General features: G+C 41.3%; 1 protein-coding gene across 2 annotated transcripts in view; it reads left to right on the top strand.

The window, feature by feature from the left end:
* Positions 1-111: 111 nt before the first annotated feature.
* calcrl2 (calcitonin receptor-like 2) overlaps positions 112-18529 on the top strand; it is a 39625-nt gene continuing 21207 nt past the window's right edge. Inside the window, exon 1 of one of the 2 annotated variants that reach the window (XM_085344390.1) lies at positions 112-200. In XM_085344390.1, the coding sequence (XP_085200516.1) occupies positions 151-200 (50 nt within the window). In that variant the 5' untranslated portion in view covers positions 112-150. The other variant, XM_085344389.1, reaches the window with a different exon arrangement.

Raw genomic sequence — 18529 nt, 5'->3', positions numbered from 1 at the left:
TCAGTTCAGAGATGCTTTATTTTGAAAGTGCTAACAGGAACGTAGTATTCGCTATGACGTTTGTCTTGACTCCTATAGCGGGGTGGTCGGGTTTGGTCACTGTTGATACAGAGACAGCATGAGACAGTTCTCTGTTCGGATCATGCAAGCATGGGGATATTTGGAGGAGAAGACAGTTTGACAGCTAACTCAAAGAAAAGGTAAGCCACAAATCTCAACATCAGGCATTAGGAACAGTCCAGGGCACGACTTATTACAATGTTTATGAGCCTTCACTTGAATTGTGGCCACACAGCGCAAGATGCAAACGTGTTGTGTCTTATGAAAAAGAAAAACTGCACCAATGCAATGCATAAGAAAAGTTACTCCATGACTGTGGAAAATCCACGATGTAGGCATGTAAATCCGATACAAGGTGTCTGTAACACGTAGTAATAATCATGCACGTTGTATTTTTTCACAAAAAATAATAGAACTATTTACGAGTATGTTTATTATGATAGAGAACAATAAGGTTTTTGTAGCTGACACTCACTGAAAGCATTTTATGCAATATTAAAAGATTCTAACATTTTTTTTCCCTTATGGGGTTTTGTATATAGGGTTCATGCAAGTTGAGGGAAGGTCACACCCTGAGCTGACTCCTTGGCTGCTACTGCTGTTGCAGTTCTAAGTAATATATGAATAGAATACAGAGGGATAAAATAGTGTATGCCATGATTATCTTCACTACTGCGAAGCACAGATGGCAGATGGTCAACATCAGGGAGTCTGCAGTGAGTCAACATGGCATGAAAAGTAAATGACATCTGACAGTAAAGATGGACAATATAGCAGTGCTTTAGTGGGAGGTGATAGTGTTTCCTGTCATTAGGAGCACTCTGAGATTCAATCAAACGCTAGATGGCTTCTAATAGAACAGTTTTTTAAAGCAGTAAGCAATGTGGGGAAGGGATTTCTGCTGAAATTGACATTGCTGTTGTAAAATCTTCACATCCTTGAGTAATGCCGGTTGATAAACTAATTACAGAACGCAAATTAAGGAAGGCATCCCCAAGTGCTCCTTTTGACATTCAGTCTGACTTAACAGCACAGAGAGTAAAATAATATAGGAAACACAGAGGTGCACACAAGCTTGCTCGAAGTTGTTCGCATCAGACTGACAAGTGCTTTGTTATTTCTCTTAGCATTTGCATTTCTCCCGGGTGATTTTCATTTCCTTCTACATGCACATTAGCAATCACTAGAAAACCTCTGCAGACTGGTAGGACCTGCTTTGAATGTGTGTGTGTTTAAAAAAAAAGAGCGATAGAGAATTACATGCTCTGTATAAGTGACTCTCACTTGTTTTATTACATTTCTATCAAAACTTTACAAGAAACTTTTATGTCAACAACAGTTTCCTGTTTTGCTTTGTGCATTTGTTTCTTATATTTGCCATTCGAATTAAGTTTCTTCAACACTGTGCTCTCGACCTAGTGTTGCCAAGGTGTAGTCATCATACCTGTGCATTCTCAGCTTTCAGACCACCTCATTGCTTGATTTCGTGTGAATGCTCTAAGATGTTTCCTGGACTTTGCATGTGCCTGTGGGAAACTTTGCACCCCTGCACTCTAGTGTGTGTCTGAGTGGAACAGCCTGCTCTTGCCAGGCAGCTATCAGTGTATTAATAGGTGTTTGAGCTGCTACTTTGGTCCCAACCCCCAACTGGCTTTTCAGTTTTCATAACACAAACAGGCCAACAAACCCCCCTGCCCGACCCCGACCCCCCCCCCCCCCCCCACTGCTACATAAAACAAAACAAGAAAATAAAAATAAAAATATGAGCTTATTTTAGGCTCAGTGGTAGATAACTGACAGTTTGGGTTGCATGCTGTATGTTAATAATAGGTGGTGAGTTGCAGGGTTTGTTGTTAGGTAGCCTAAGATGACCTGTCATTCAGTCATAGATAGGATTTTTTATTTTTTTTTAGATTGTGTTATCTATAAAACTTTAGAGATAAAGGTCATTTTAAAGGTTATTTCTACAACAGGAACCACCTTGTTGATGTCACATTTGAATTATTCCATTTTTTACATGGCTATATTAGATTTTCTTTTTCCTAGGAAGTTGAATAAGTGGAGGAAAGAAAGAACAAGACTGAGTCTGTTTATTCTCAAGGGGAAACTAAAGAAGAACTTTAGTGTGATATATGGGAAATGGGGGGGGGGGGGGGGGGGGGGGGGGGAGAATCATAGTAGATGCTTTGGTAGTGAACATGGTGTCAGGCTGACCATATCTGGGAACTGTGTCAGGGTGTGCTTGCTCCCACGCTGGCTGATAGATGGGAAGGATGGCTAAACCTGGCATATTTACCATTTTATTAGTTTTAACTTCCCTCTGTGTCATCATTAGCCACGGGTGTTGGCAGTAATCTGTTAGGTGGGAGCTCTTGTGTTTGGTTGGATAGAGCAGTTAAGAAGATGTCAGACTTCCTCTATTCACTGGTCCGTGCTGCTTGTGCTTCTTTTATGGTCCCAGGGACAAAAAAGTATAAATAAGAAACAAAAAAGGAACCGCATGGCATAGCTCCAAGCTGCAGGAGCTATTTTTGGGTCCAGCTATGGGAACATAACCAAGCTCCCAATAAGTCATACATGGACAACATGGTGGCTGTAAATCCTGGTGCTATTGGTGGGCTGACTCTCATAAGTGATTTACAGAATCAGATAATGTTAAGAGACCACTTTCTGCACACCTTGCCGTTGTTCATAGCATCAAACAAACACAGAGCCTCAACTGTAAAGTGTATTAAATCAAACAATACGTTTTGTCTGGATCACTTTACAATGTGGAGATCATATTTCTTTGAGGTCACTCTAAGTAGAAAGCATTTGTTTTATGAAAGCGCTGTGCATCCTTTCCATCACCCCCTGCCGGTAGGTTCAAGTACCCTGTTTGACCTGTAATTAAAGCTCCTTGTGGTTATTGCATAACAGGCTCTTGTGTGTTGACTAGTTGCTGGCTCTTGTTGTTCTGCAACAGGTTAGTGGGCAGGTTTTATAAGTGACTCTCACTTGTTTACTATTGGAAATATGTCTTCTATTTCCAAACAGCTGCTTATAAGATGTGTGAGTAGATATTGCCAGACAAAAGAAGAAAGAAGCTACCTTCACTTTGTTCCTGCATTCACAAGGGGTCTTCATTGTAGCTCCACATTTTCAACTTGTTTTTTTTTTTTTTAATTACACCAGACAAATGCAGAAATGCAAAGACCTCTGAAATTTTTCAGTTCACTTTTGATTTCTGAAGGGAGTTATCAGCCAGTGCGCACCAAAATGCCTCTGGATGCAGCTGGACAGAGATACACTCACAAAAATCTGTAAAGCACTAATTATATAAAATTATAGGTTCATTTATTCAAATAACTAATCATTAAGGAAAATACGCTTGGTATAAACTGAATACCAATCAAGTCAATTTCATTTGACCAGATTTGATCAAATTCAACATTTTACACTGTACTAATGTAACATGGGAAACTGAAATGTAATCAGATTATTTAAAGTCAGTATTTGGGGCATAAATATTTTTTTTCAGTGTACAAACAACTATAGCAATGAGTCAGCATTTCTAAACAGATCATAACATGCAGATATGACTCAGTAGCATATCAATGAAAATCTCTTTGCATAGAAGGGAAAACAGAAACACGAGTCCTCAGATCGGCCTGGATCCAGGGTTAGCATTGTTACGTAATATCAGTATTAAATGGAATCAGATACAAATATGATGTGAAATGATTCAAACATAGTGACAAACAGACTGAGAATGATCTCCTAACTCTGAACCGCCATGATGCTTGTAGATGCTTTTCAAAACACATTTATCATATGGTTGAGTCTCGTGGCTCTCACTAGCTGCATCAAACAACAGACAAAATAAGGAACCATCTGCTTAGCAAGCTAAATACCTGAATGTAAAAGCAGTGTTATATGGGGGGATGCAATGGAATTGACACTATACTAGATACACTAGATATTTCCACTTTTGCCAGACTTACAAATCAAGTGAAAAACATTTTATAGGATGTGTTTTTGGAAACATTTCTGAAATTAGAAGCAAGATGTGGGGTGCTAGCGAGGTAACCTCGGGTTTAATATGAATGGTTTTTATGAAGCAGTTATTTTCAGAATATTTTCAATTCAGTTTAGTTAGAACTAGTGAGATATTCAACTCTCTTCAAAGCTAAGCGTTAAGAGGTGGCTTACTCAGAGACCAGCAAAATCATATCTTTTGCTGACAGGCAGCTTAATGAGATGTTTTTAGATATAATCTTAATTAAAACCCTAAAGACTTGTGCAGGTTGTCACTATAAGGTTGTACAGGTTTTTATTGTTAGTTGTTTAACTACTCACCATTCAACACCAACATGGTTGCAATATTAAGGACAAGTGTAATCCATGCTACATGCACACATCTAAGAAAGACATTAATTTAGTGGAACACAGAATTGTAACTACAGAGGGATCTACCTTTTTGTTAATGCAGGGGAAGTATTATTGATAAGGCTTTCAACTTCACAACTTGGCACAGTCTGGCCAGAGCCAGCTTTTCTTCCTGGCTTTGGCTTCACCAGCTTTGTCGCTTATTCCTCATATTTGTTTAGGTTTATAGTTTTTTCCTCTTTGTGAGAAATAGAACAAGAAGTGTGCACTCTCACTCCATGTTTACAAGCTCCTGGCCACAAGTGACTGGCAAGTTGATAACCTCTGTTGTGTGACTGCACAGCATGATTAGGTTTAGTAAAGCCAGCTCATGGAAATTATTTCTGGGTTTGTGAACAGTACTGAACTATGAGTGCAGATGTGGTAAATAGACTTTCTCATCCTCCCGTTTATTAAAAAATAATAATAAAAATTATGTGACGTGTGTTATATTACTTAAGGCAAACAAATGAATCTGTAATGGTATTGATATCTCCAAACACACTCCAAATTACTGTAAACGTCTGCCTACTTGTGAGAAAAATGACCTCGGGGCTGCTGTTCAGGACTAGCTGAGCTGCTCTGTGCTGCATATAGTCTGTTTTTTCAATTAGTACCTCCTTGTTTGAAATTACGACATAGCTTATTTTTCTAGTGATGTAAGTTATGAGCAACAAAGGAGGCCTTGTTTGACCTTTCATACTGTTCATTTTTTTCTTCTTTTTTTCTGCCTGTCCCATTTGGTTCTTTAGCCGTCAGAATTGTTGTCTGAAGACCAACAAGGATACCCAATGGATCATCACGGCCTTGCTGTATTGCTCCATTTGATCAACCTTTGTTGTTGTTATTATTTATTTTATTTTATTTTCAGTTGTAACAGATGGGACAGACATGACTGAAGGATAGGAAAGGGAGAAAGAAAGATGAAGGAAAAGAAAAACAGAAGGGAAGAGGGACAGTGAGAAAGGGCACGTCACCTGTTGAGAGAAAAAGAAGAGAAAACAAGCAAAAAAAAACAGAGCAACATACTAAACAGAACACCATCACGTTAATCTAGCTAAGTGTAAACAGCAGTAAATACTAAATATTGAATGTTGTTGTGTAGCAAGCAGGACCGACAGCGCATAATGTGCTTGGAAATAGCAGCCAATAGAGGTGTAGTTTATGTCTATGAACAGTGAACACCCGTGTGCACACCTGTGTGGATCAGCGCGCTTGTATTCAAAAGGTTTCCCCATGTAATGGTCTGCTAGAGGATGTAGAGAGCCATAGCCCCGTCCCCCAGGGCATGAAGCAGGCATGGAAGAGATCCAAGCTCCAGACATCCAGAGGCCCCAGAGTGCGAGAGGGGCATCCGTGCCACCCTCCTGGGAAGAGCTGAGGAGAGCCCCAGATGAGGGGTCACCCAGTAGCCACAGAGCAGAAGCCAGAGGGGGCTGCAGTGGCGTGCCCGCCGGCTCTGCCGGCAGCCAGCTGTGCCAGAGTGAACCGAGCCGCAGGCCCAGAGGCCCGAGGGCCCCCTTTGCCCCGGAAGAGGCCTGACCGAGCAACAGGCACCAGGCCCCGCCAAGTAGTCACCGGGAGTGAGCTGGTACATATCTCAGCACCCAGCCCCGGACACCAAGAACCACCAACTCACCGACCCCTGAAGGCATCAGTTGTGTGTGTGTGAGTGTGGTGAGGGGAGATAGGCCTTTGGAGGGCCTGAGAGTTCCCAGAGAGGTGGAGTGTAAGACCCGACCTGACCGAGCAACAGGCACCAGGCCCCGCCAAGTAGTCACTGGGAGTGAGCTGGTACATACAGTGGGGCAAAAAAGTATTTAGTCAGCCACCGATTGTGCAAGTTCCCCCACCTAAAATGATGACAGAGGTCAGTAATTTGCACCAGAGGTACACTTCAACTGTGAGAGACAGAATGTGAAAAAAAAATCCATGAATCCACATGGTAGGATTTGTAAAGAATTTATTCGTAAATCAGGGTGGAAAATAAGTATTTGGTCAATAACAAAAATACAACTCAATACTTTGTAACATAACCTTTGTTGGCAATAACAGAGGTCAAACGTTTACTATAGGTCTTTACCAGGTTTGCACACACAGTAGCTGGTATCTTGGCCCATTCCTCCATGCAGATCTTCTCGAGAGCAGTGATGTTTTGGGGCTGTCGCCGAGCAACACGGACTTTCAACTCCCGCCACAGATTTTCTATGGGGTTGAGGTCTGGAGACTGGCTAGGCCACTCCAGGACTTTCAAATGCTTCTTACGGAGCCACTCCTTTGTTGCCCGGGCGGTGTGTTTTGGATCATTGTCATGTTGGAAGACCCAGCCTCGTTTCATCTTCAAAGTTCTCACTGACGGAAGGAGGTTTTGGCTCAAAATCTCATGATACATGGCCCCATGCATTCTGTCCTTAACACGGATCAGTCGTCCTGTCCCCTTGGCAGAAAAACAGCCCCATAGCATGATGTTGAACATGCTTCACAGTAGGTATGGTGTTCTTGGGATGCAACTCAGTATTCTTCTTCCTCCAAACACGACGAGTTGAGTTTATACCAAAAAGTTCTACTTTGGTTTCATCTGACCACATGACATTCTCCCAATCCTCTGCTGTATCATCCATGTGCTCTCTGGCAAACTTCAGACGGGCCTGGACATGCACTGGCTTCAGCAGCGGAACACGTCTGGCACTGCGGGATTTGATTCCCTGCCGTTGTAGTGTGTTACTGATGGTGACCTTTGTTACTTTGGTCCCAGCTCTCTGCAGGTCATTCACCAGGTCCCCCCGTGTGGTTCTGGGATCTTTGCTCACCGTTCTCATGATCATTTTGACCCCACGGGATGAGATCTTGCGTGGAGCCCCAGATCGAGGGAGATTATCAGTGGTCTTGCATGTCTTCCATTTTCTGATGATTGCTCCCACAGTTGATTTTTTCACACCAAGCTGCTTGCCTATTGTAGATTCACTCTTCCCAGTCTGGTGCAGGTCTACAATACTTTTCCTGGTGTCCTTCGAAAGCTCTTTGGTCTTGGCCATGGCGGAGTTTGGAGTCTGACTGTTTGAGGCTGTGGACAGGTGTCTTTTATACAGATGATGAGTTCAAACAGGTGCCATTCATACAGGTAACGAGTGGGGGACAGAAAAGCTTCTTACAGAAGACGTTACAGGTCTGTGAGAGCCAGAGATTTTCCTTGTTTGAGGTGACCAAATACTTATTTTCCACCCTGATTTACGAATAAATTCTTTACAAATCCTACCATGTGAATTCATGGATTTTTTTTTCACATTCTGTCTCTCACAGTTGAAGTGTACCTCTGGTGCAAATTACTGACCTCTGTCATCATTTTAAGTGGGGGAACTTGCACAATCGGTGGCTGACTAAATACTTTTTTGCCCCACTGTATCTGAGCGCCCGCAGCAGCAGGGAGGCCCCGCATCCCAGATCCCAATCGGACGGCCACACCTCCTCCCAGCCCCCCCGCCCCGATGGCCAGCAGAGAACAGGGGTGTGTGAAGACCCCAAACCTCCCTCCTCTCGCTCACTACTCATGTGTAGTGTTGCTGCGTGTTGTTCTAAGGTGCAGAACTTTCATACTGTGTAGATTTATTGCAGGTTTACATATTAGCATGTTAAACAAAGTTGTGACTTACAGCGAACTTGCCCTCCCATTTTACTTTGTACTCGACACCCACAAACTGAACTACAAAGGGTGACAGAATAGATGCAACATTGTTCAGTTTATAATTCTGCAAATGAACTTCCTCACCTCTCCCTACCGAACTGAGTGTTTTTATATTAAGAAGCTTTGAGAATGTTATCTGTGTCCCCCCGCTATAAAAGTCCTTTCCATATCCCTTTGTGTACACATTACAATGGCTTATTTTTAACCTGTTGGGCTCTTTAGAAGTGGCAAGGGGAGAGCAGGCAGGAAGCTGGTGCAGGATGACAGAGGATCCATCCTTCCTGTCTCCCTTCCCTCACATATTACTATGGTTTGTGTTGCCGCTCTGTGATGCCCACCCCACCCCCAGTGAAATACAAATAAATAAAAATAATGTGTGAACAGATGCACTGAGGGACACTTCCTCAGCCACAGTAGACCTGCATGGGAGAGAAGCTGTGACAGTTTGACCTACTAGATAGTGTTCGAGAGCAACTTACTGAAAGGAACTGGAAAAATCTCACTTTAAATGTTGGATATTTAAGAAACATCAAGCAGATAAGAAAACATGAGAAGCTGAGCTGAATAAAACATATAGCTGGATGGGCGGGGATGGGCGTCCAGGTACACACCGGCTCACTCCTTGGTGGCTGCTTATTGGGGCCTGGAGCCTGGGACTCGCTCGGGCCACTTCGGGGGTGGGGTGCCCTCGGCCTCTCGGCCTGGGGCTCGGTCACTCTGGCACAGCTGGCTGCCGGCGGAGCTCACGGGCACGTCACTGCAACCCCCCTGGCTTCTGCTCCGTGGCTGCTGAGTGACCCCTCATCTGGGACTCTCCTCAGCTCTTTCTGGGACAGTGGCGCGGCTGCCCCTCTGTTGGTCTTCCTTGGTCTCTTGTGTTCTAGGGGCCTCTGGATGTCTGGAGTTTTGATCTCCTCCATACCTGCTTCATGCCCTGGAGGACGGGGCAGTGGCCCCCCCACACCCTCTAGCAGATCATTACTTTTAAAAACAAGCGCGTCCATGCTCACAGGTGTACACACGGGTGCTCACACACACAAACTACACCCTTTTTGGCTCCTACCTCAAAGCACACTGTGCGCTGTCGATCTTACGTGCTGCACAATAATGTTTAATATTTAGTATTTACTGTTATATTCCCATATATCATCGTGATGTTGTTTATTGTATTACTCTCGTTTTCTTCTGCTTGTTTTCTTTTTTCTTTCTCAACAGGTGATCCAGGTGATTGATATATGTATTTTTTTTGTCTGCTTATTTAGTTGGTTTTTGGTTTTTTTGCCCTTTATCCCCGTCCCTCTTCTCCGCTGTTTCCCCCCCCCCTCTTCCTTTCTCCCTTTTCTTTTCCTCATTCAAGTCTGTCCCGTATCTAGCAAGTGAAAATAAAAAATAAATAAAATAAACAATAAAAGGTGAATCAAATAGACCATTACGGCAAGGCTGGGATGGTCAATTTGGTAAAGTAAATCCGTTGGGCATCTTTCTTCGCCTTTAGACAACAATTCTGATGGCAAAAGAACTAAATGGGACAGGCAAAAACAAAAAACAAAAAACAAAAAAAAAAACATATAGCTGGATGAGCCACAAATACCTGTTTGACTCTGTAAGCATTATTAGAAACAAAGTAAATTCATTCAAATCTAAATTTACTGTATATGAGCACTTTATTTAACAATTCAACCCTAAGAGATACAGTTACTAGTTACTTTTCTGCCTCAAGGTTTGAGTTTAAACAGTACTTTTATGAAATGTTATTAAATTAAAAGTATTCTGTGTGCACTTTGGAGTCTCTTGGTGTGGCCCTCCACAACAGGCCCAGTCATATGGCCCCTTCAGAAAATTAAATTCATACCCCTAACTGTCAAACATGGAAGAGTCATATAAGGTGCCTGAAAATGTAGACACAGTAGCTTTAGTGTTTGGGAATGATTAATGGGCCCTCCACAGCAGTCCCAGTTTTTCATGGGACCCCATGGGAAAATAAAGTGCCCTGCAGATTAAATTCACTTTTGCTTGCGCATTGGTGAGTTAAATGAACTCAAAAAAGAGAGGTATTCAAACCAAAGCCACCACCACCACCACCACCCCCGCCTATTATCTTACGTCACCTCCAGGGTTATCTGGGTTATGACCCTGAAGGTTGACCTTTATGGTTGGATTCTACCATATCTAACTTCTACAGTACGTGCAACTTAAAGTCCTTCCATCCTGCAAAAAGTAAGAATGAAATGTTAACATCAACAGCACTTTATGAATATATAAGCTCAAGTATTTACAAAATGAGGAGTGTTTACACTTTTAAGTATGCTTTTCAGACAGTCACTCAGTAGTCTGAAAGACTTTTGTTAATGGAAGTTTAGGTCAATGATAGTTTTTTAAACATTTAAACAATATTGGCACTTAAATTTAACTCTAAGTACTTATTGATACATAAACAAGCTGTAGAGCTTATTAGAGCTTTGATGTGCAGAACAGTTTTCAGCTACAGTTGAAATATGGCTTGTAAATAAATATCAAGGCCAGTTTTTCTTTTTCTTCCCTCTGGTTCTCCATGGTGTTTGTGGTATTTTATCTTATCACTGATAAACTCTCTCTTATCCAGTGGAGTGCATTCATTGTTGCTTTGAGTGGCATTTGTTTTAGTTATCTAACAAAGAAGAGTTTTTAATTACACAGTCCTTTTTTCTGTTATGTTGCTGACAGCAGCGTGAGAATTCCAGCCAGCTATTTGCTCTTAGGCCTGTTAGTTTTTAAATTGGTTTTTCATAATTAATTTAAGCTTTCAGTCTGAGATTTTGTTCTTTTATATATACCCATGGGGTCTGGATTTTCTCAAACTAACTGCATTCTTCCCAAAATAACTTTCTCGAGTTACTGCTTTTAAGGCAAAAATGCTTTTTTCCCCTACAGTTGAAATTCCTTTAACCCTGCAAAAATGCAATACTGCAATTGATAACACATGTGCTAACAATAATATTCTATTTTAGTTTATACAAAATTAGCCATTGTGCAATTATGCAATAATGACCACTAGGGTCAGTGGAGGAAAAAAAAAGTCGTTTTATTTCACAGCAGCATCTGCAGTCCATTTTACTGAGTAAAAGAACCAATAAAGCTAATTCTGGGACAGCAAAAACAAAAACATTTGGATTTCTTATTAGTTCCGGCTGGTGAGCTGTAGTACAGACCATATAGTCATGCAAAAAAAACAAGTATGTCCCATGAAAATTATAGGAATTTCTTTTTAACCAATTTTTTTTTTTTGCTTTTCTGAGCAAGAAGCAAACATTTTATCAAAATTGATAGTCTAAGATAAGATAAGATAAGATAAGATAAGATAAGACTTTATTGATCCCACGGCAGGGAAATTTGTTCTACCTTCAAGCAAGGAAAAATGTGCACTTTCATTCATTTATTAATCAAAAATATCAGCAGATGTGACATAGGCTTCTGATGGAGGTTACATTAATAATAAAAATGATAACTTTATTTATAAAGCGCTTTTAAACAAAGTGCTGAACAGCTATTTGAATATTTAAAAAAAGATAAGTGAATAAAAGCAATACAAAAAACATTACAATTTAAAAACTGATAACAATTTAAAAACTAATAGGCATAAAATTAAGACGCATAGGATCAGGTGACCAAGTAGGTCTTTAACTTAGCTTTAACCCTTTCATGCATGAATTATGACAACCTCAATCAGGATTTTTTTTATTAAGTACTTTTATTCATCTTTAGGCATGAAAAAATATTTTTGAACTTCATTTTTTAAAATATGTACTTTTCAAAGAGTTGGTTACATGTCCACTTAGGTGCACAACATACGTTTTGACTTATGAATTTGACACATCAGTGTCCAGTGTAGTGGTTTATGTGCAAGTATATCAACACTGACACAAATACAAGAAAACAGCTGTCCACAACGATAGCTGTCCACTGTAGTGGCCACTATGCGTGAAATGGTTAAAGCCTTGTAGGTGAGCAACAGGAACTTAAAATCTGCTCGAACCTGACAAGGCAACCAGTGAAGACATTTCAGTACTGGGGTAATGTGCTCAAATTTCACAATTTTTGGCTAAAATCCAAGCAGCTGCGTTTTGTACCATCTGTAAATCTGTAAACCTCTAAAACCTTTTTTTGGTAACCCAGAAAGAAGAGTGTTATAATAATCAATGCACAAACACACAAATGCAGTCTTCTCCTGGTTTCAAACACTTGAACTTTAACAAGAGTTACCTGCAGATCCAGTGATGAAAGTTTGGAGTTCTTTAAACAGACTGAATTTGCTGGGGAGCCGAGTCTTGTCAGACATTTAAAAGCTATGTCTTTTGTTAACGACCTTCCTCACTGTGAAATGATTTATATAAATTAATTGGATTTTTTTTTTTTTTTAAACCCTGGCTAAAAAGTTGTAGTTGCTATCTACAGCCACTGGATAACATGTTTGTTAGTTCAAGTGATAATACCAGTCATGTCTCTATTACATATTATTTGAGACTGTATGACTTGTACATCACCTACCCACATAGCAAAATTGGTATGGCCCCGATCTGGCCCACACAATGTTCTTATACATGGCCCACATACCGCAAAGAATAACAGCCCTTTGGTGGCCCAGATCTGGTTTGCCAGAGGTGGCCCACACATGGGCCAGCACAAGACCAGTTGCAGACACACTGGTGGTCCTTTGCTGGCCCATGTGTGGATTACCTCTGGTAAACCTGATTTGGGCCACCAAAGGGCCGTCATTCTTTGCGGTATGTGGGCCATGTGTAAGTTGTGTGCAGCCAAGGGCCAGTTGCAAACACACTGCTGGCCCTGTGCTGGCCCAGATGTCAGCCTAATGTGTACCTTAATCAAGCCATGTAATAACAACATGTGCTGGAACATAATAGTGCAAAAGTAACATGACAAAACTGTTCAGACAGTGAATGGACTGATTCATATATAGCGCTCTTCTACTCTCCCAGATTACTCAAAGTACTCTATACAACATTCCACATTCTCCCACTTTCTCTAGACTGAGTGCTTTCTAACTATATTCATACACAGACTTGCAGACTAGAGGAGCCAGGGATCAAACCACTAACCTTCCGATCAGTAGGTGGCCTGCTCTACCTCCTGAGCTACAGCCACCCACTGGTGCAGAGAGTAAACTGTCACTAGGTTTGGGATATAGTGTACACTCACAAACTTGTCAAATCTGCATTTGAAACGTTGGCTACCATAGCAGTATAGTATTGCAACATGGCATTTAGGTCTTCTGACTAAAATAGGAAAATAGGAAGATAAATAGTGCCATCATTGCCAGACCTGGCCCACATCTGGTTGACATACACCCTGCCATGACACCAGTCAGTCAGAAGTGCCAGCTTGATGCCGGATCCAGGGAAGACCTATTTTCTATGGGCCTGGGCCACATACACCAAACCACAATCGGGCCAGATGTGGCATGCCATCGCATAAACAGTGGCATCATTGCCAAACCTGGCCCATATCTGGATGACATACGTCTTATCATGCCAGAAGTCAACCAGCAGTGCCGGCTTGATACCAGATCCAGGCCAGACCTGCTTGCTATGTGGGTAGAGGTGACTGGCGTTGTGTTTTGGCACTACAGGGAGTGCAGAATTATTAGGCAAGTTGTATTTTTGAGGAATAATTTTATTATTGAACAACAACCATGTTCTCAATGAACCCAAAAAACTCATTAATATCAAAGCTGAATGTTTCTGGAAGTAGTTTTTAGTTTGTTTTTAGTTTTAGCTATTTTAGGGGGATATCTAAAGCCACAACTGTTTGACTGTTTGGCTCAATGGTCAAAGAATAGCTGATATTGTCTAAACAAAGTGTTAAACTGCTCACATTTTTTTGTGAAAAAAATGAAACAATATTTTTCCTTTAGTGAACAGCACTTATCCTTGAAAGAGTAGTTGTCAAACAGCTAACAGATCATCTGCAGAGGAATGGTTTATTTGAAGAGTTTCAGTCAGGTTTCAGAGTTCATCACAGCACAGAAACAGCTTTAGTGAAGGTTACAAATGATCTTCTTATGGCCTCTGACAGTGGACTCATCTCTGTGCTTGTCCTGCTAGACCTTAGTGCAGCATTCGATACTGTTGACCATAATATCCTATTAGAGCGATTAGAACATGCTGTAGGTACAGGGAGTGCAGAATTATTAGGCAAGTTGTATTTTTGAGGAATAATTTTATTATTGAACAACAACCATGTTCTCAATGAACCCAAAAAACTCATTATGTCACGGAGGAGCAGGGAGGACTCGGCGCAGACTGAAGTCTCAGAAAAACAGGTTTATTTACACACTCCAGGTGCACTATATACAGGTGAGGGAGAAGGGGGCCAGGGTTCCCAGGGGTGCAGAGCGGGGTCGGGAAAAGCGTCCAGAGTCTCCAAACCAAAACACGAGAAATCTGCATACAGAGAACAAGGGTTAGCACGGAACTTTTACGGACAGAGCTCAAAACTGGCTGAGGCTAAAGTAGCACTGACGAGCGTTATTCAATAGTCCAGCGGCGAGGTGCTCTCAGTCACTGCCTTAAGTAGCGGGAGCAAACAGGGTGAGGAGCCACAGGTGATTGCCTACAGGTGGTGGAGGCCGGGAGCTCACAATGAGCTCCGCCCAGGCAGCGAGCAGAGAGAGAGGAGAGAGAGAAAAGACAAAACATAACATGTAGCCACACAGGGCCAGCCGAGCAGGCACGGGGACCGTGACACATTAATATCAAAGCTGAATGTTTTTGGAAGTAGTTTTTAGTTTGTTTTTAGTTTTAGCTATTTTAGGGGGATATCTGTGTGTGCAGGTGACTATTACTGTGCATAATTATTAGGCAACTTAACAAAAAACAAATATATACCCATTTCAATTATTTATTTTTACCAGTGAAACCAATATAACATCTCCACATTCACAAATATACATTTCTGACATTCAAAAACAAAACAAAAACAAATCAGCGACCAATATAGCCACCTTTCTTTGCAAGGACACTCAAAAGCCTGCCATCCATGGATTCTGTCAGTGTTTTGATCTGTTCACCATCAACATTGCGTGCAGCAGCAACCACAGCCTCCCAGACACTGTTCAGAGAGGTGTACTGTTTTCCCTCCTGGTAAATCTCACATTTGATGATGGACCACAGGTTCTCAATGGGGTTCAGATCAGGTGAACAAGGAGGCCATGTCATTAGTTTTTCTTCTTTTATACCCTTTCTTGCCAGCCACGCTGTGGAGTACTTGGGCGCGTGTGATGGAGCATTGTCCTGCATGAAAATCATGTTTTTCTTGAAGGATGCAGACTTCTTCCTGTACCACTGCTTGAAGAAGGTGTCTTCCAGAAACTGGCAGTAGGACTGGGAGTTGAGCTTGACTCCATCCTCAACCCGAAAAGGCCCCACAAGCTCATCTTTGATGATACCACCTCCACCTTGCTGGCGTCTGAGTCGGACTGGAGCTCTCTGCCCTTTACCAATCCAGCCACGGGCCCATCCATCTGGCCCATCAAGACTCACTCTCATTTCATCAGTCCATAAAACCTTAGAAAAATCAGTCTTGAGATATTTCTTGGCCCAGTCTTGACGTTTCAGCTTGTGTGTCTTGTTCAGTGGTGGTCGTCTTTTAGCCTTTCTTACCTTGGCCATGTCTCTGAGTATTGCACACCTTGTGCTTTTGGGCACTCCAGTGATGTTGCAGCTCTGAAATATGGCCAAACTGGTGGCAAGTGGCATCTTGGCAGCTGCACGCTTGACTTTTCTCAGTTCATGGGCAGTTATTTTGTGCCTTGGTTTTTCCACACGCTTCTTGCAACCCTGTTGACTATTTTGAATGAAACGCTTGATTGTTCGATGATCACGCGTCAGAAGCTTTGCAATTTTGAGACTGCTGCATCCCTCTGCAAGATATCTCACTATTTTTGACTTTTCTGAGCCTGTCAAGTCCTTCTTTTGACCCATTTTGCCAAAGGAAAGGACGTTGCCTAATAATTATGCACACCTGATATAGGGTGTTGATGTCATTAGACCACACCCCTTCTCATTACAGAGATGCACATCACCTAATATGCTTAATTGGTAGTAGGCTTTCGAGCCTATACAGCTTGGAGTAAGACAACATGCATGAAGAGGATGATGTGGACAAAATACTCATTTGCCTAATAATTCTGCACTCCCTATATATAAATAAAACTGAACTGAATTGAATATATTTTGCTACAATATCACTGATCATGAAGAACTAGATTTAATAATGAATTAAATCTATTCAGTAAGGACTGGGGAAGATCTAAACTCTTACTCTACAATAGGGGATTTTAGCAAACACAGTAAAACAGGGAAAACAGTGCTATACAGGACATACTGACCACACTACAGAAACACTATTTCTCAGAAACAGTTACCTCAAAAGACCGGAATGCAGTGATGTTATGAGACATGCTGTGTCTCTCGTAGTTCCCCCCTAATTGGAAGTCTTCTTGTATCTTCTGCTGATAACATCACCACTGCTTCTCCTGCCTACACATGTTGCACATGTAACTTCATGATGGAAATGACCACTCTTTGGATGCTGTCAAACTGGCATTGTGGAAACTATAGGACGTCACAACTGATTTAAAGAAAAAGGCAGTTTGAGAAAAAGTAGGCGTTTAGGGAGCTTGTCAGTAAATAGCTCGATTCAGATGGAATTGACTTGATTCGTCTCATTTTTGGAAAAGAGCGTCCGTTCACACTGAAAGATAAAATAGGAGCCAGGTTTAAGAACTGTGAGACTATAAAACTAAATATACTGTTCAAATTAAAATGGTCATGTAAATGAAATAACTAAATGAAATATAATAATATTAGCTGGATAGACATAGTTCAAGATAAATATAAAACAGTGTGTGTCCAAAAGGCAAAGGATAAATCGTAAATGGACTAGTATTAGTAAATGGACTGGATATAGTCCTTTCTAACGTATAAGTACCAGTCCAAGTACCAGGAGGTTGATGGGAAATTTGCTATGGTTATGTCCAGCTGGAGAAATTGTGTACTGATCCTGTAGATAGTGTGTTGTGTCCTGATTCATTTAACCCATTTAACTGTAGTTTGTTCCTGTAAGTGTTTCGTGATTCCCGATCTAGTACGATTATTGTATTCCTGATCCAAATGTTCTTCGGGATTGTGCCAATGTTCGTCATAGCTACAAATCAAGCTATCACTGATGCTCTTACAAAAGACCTGCAGAATTCTTTCGATGACTGTATATTTTTACATTTTTCACCCCCAGAAAATGTAGGCACTCTTGGCTTTTTTTGCAAAGATGACCTCACCGATTTAAGGTGTAATCCATTCCTTCAAAAATGGAAATCTACAACAATTGTATTGGTTTTAGAAGCACCAAGGTCAAGCTTTTTCTCCCCTGGGCCCTGGATAATGCAGGAGAGCTCAAGGGGTCCTTTATGTGGGCCACAATCTTCAGTATGTTGATGTGGTTTTGATGCCTGCTGTATCTGAAGAACAGCAACCATTTCAAAGCTCCTCATTACAAGAAGTGTTAAAGCTACAGGGTGGTGGTTTTCTTGTGGGCAGGATTGTTCTTCTTGTGTATTTTGTGCAAAAACATTACAGTGTGGTGATATTCAAACACTGGAAGGAAATGAAAGGGTGGAACACAGGCCAAAGAAACATAGCACGGTTGTTGTTATTGTTAAGCTATCTCTACATTATCAATATTTTTCTCTGACTTTTTGCTTAATACGGGCCACTCCAGTCAGACTCCCATGTTTCTGTTTCTCATGAACTATCAAGAGGTACAGTTTGTACTTTTTCAGATGTAGACATATTTATGTTCTGCCTTCCAGAAAGAGGGAAAGGGACGATTTATTAGAGTCACTTTGGTTTAACAAAAATAATGAGAAACAATTCTGTTTAAGGAGAGAAAAAGTCTTTAGCAATAAAGGCTTCTCACAATACCACAGATGACTGATCCTTTTTTTAAAGCATTTTATGACCTCAGAACATCAGGATCCTGGTATGTTTCTTCATTTTCTATTCCATAAAACGTGTTAGGTTTTATTGTTAGGTCGCTCCTTCTTTTAGAGTCTGACAGTTTATCTTAATCAGAATTCATTTGCCAAAATCACTTGTGAAGTAGCAGTTTGGCCTAATTACTTCAAACTGCTGCGCATATGTTGCGAGGTCTGTGAGTGAAACCTCGCCATCCACTGAAAACATCACCTTGAGTTCTGTGGTTGCCAAGAAAGGCTACAGCATCTGACACGTGTTTGGACTCATGTTAGTATTTTCTGTTATTAGCACTTCCAATAGGTGATGACTCTCTGCTGTTACTCCTGCATTATTACTAGTGTGAGGCTGCTAC

This window comes from Diplotaxodon limnothrissa, linkage group LG20, assembly GCF_057381915.1.
Source record: "Diplotaxodon limnothrissa isolate DT_005_m linkage group LG20, D_limnothrissa_male_GT1.1, whole genome shotgun sequence".
Lineage (NCBI taxonomy): Eukaryota > Metazoa > Chordata > Actinopteri > Cichliformes > Cichlidae > Diplotaxodon > Diplotaxodon limnothrissa.
Note: the sequence above shows the minus strand (reverse complement) of the source record. Positions and strands in the feature narration are given on the sequence as shown.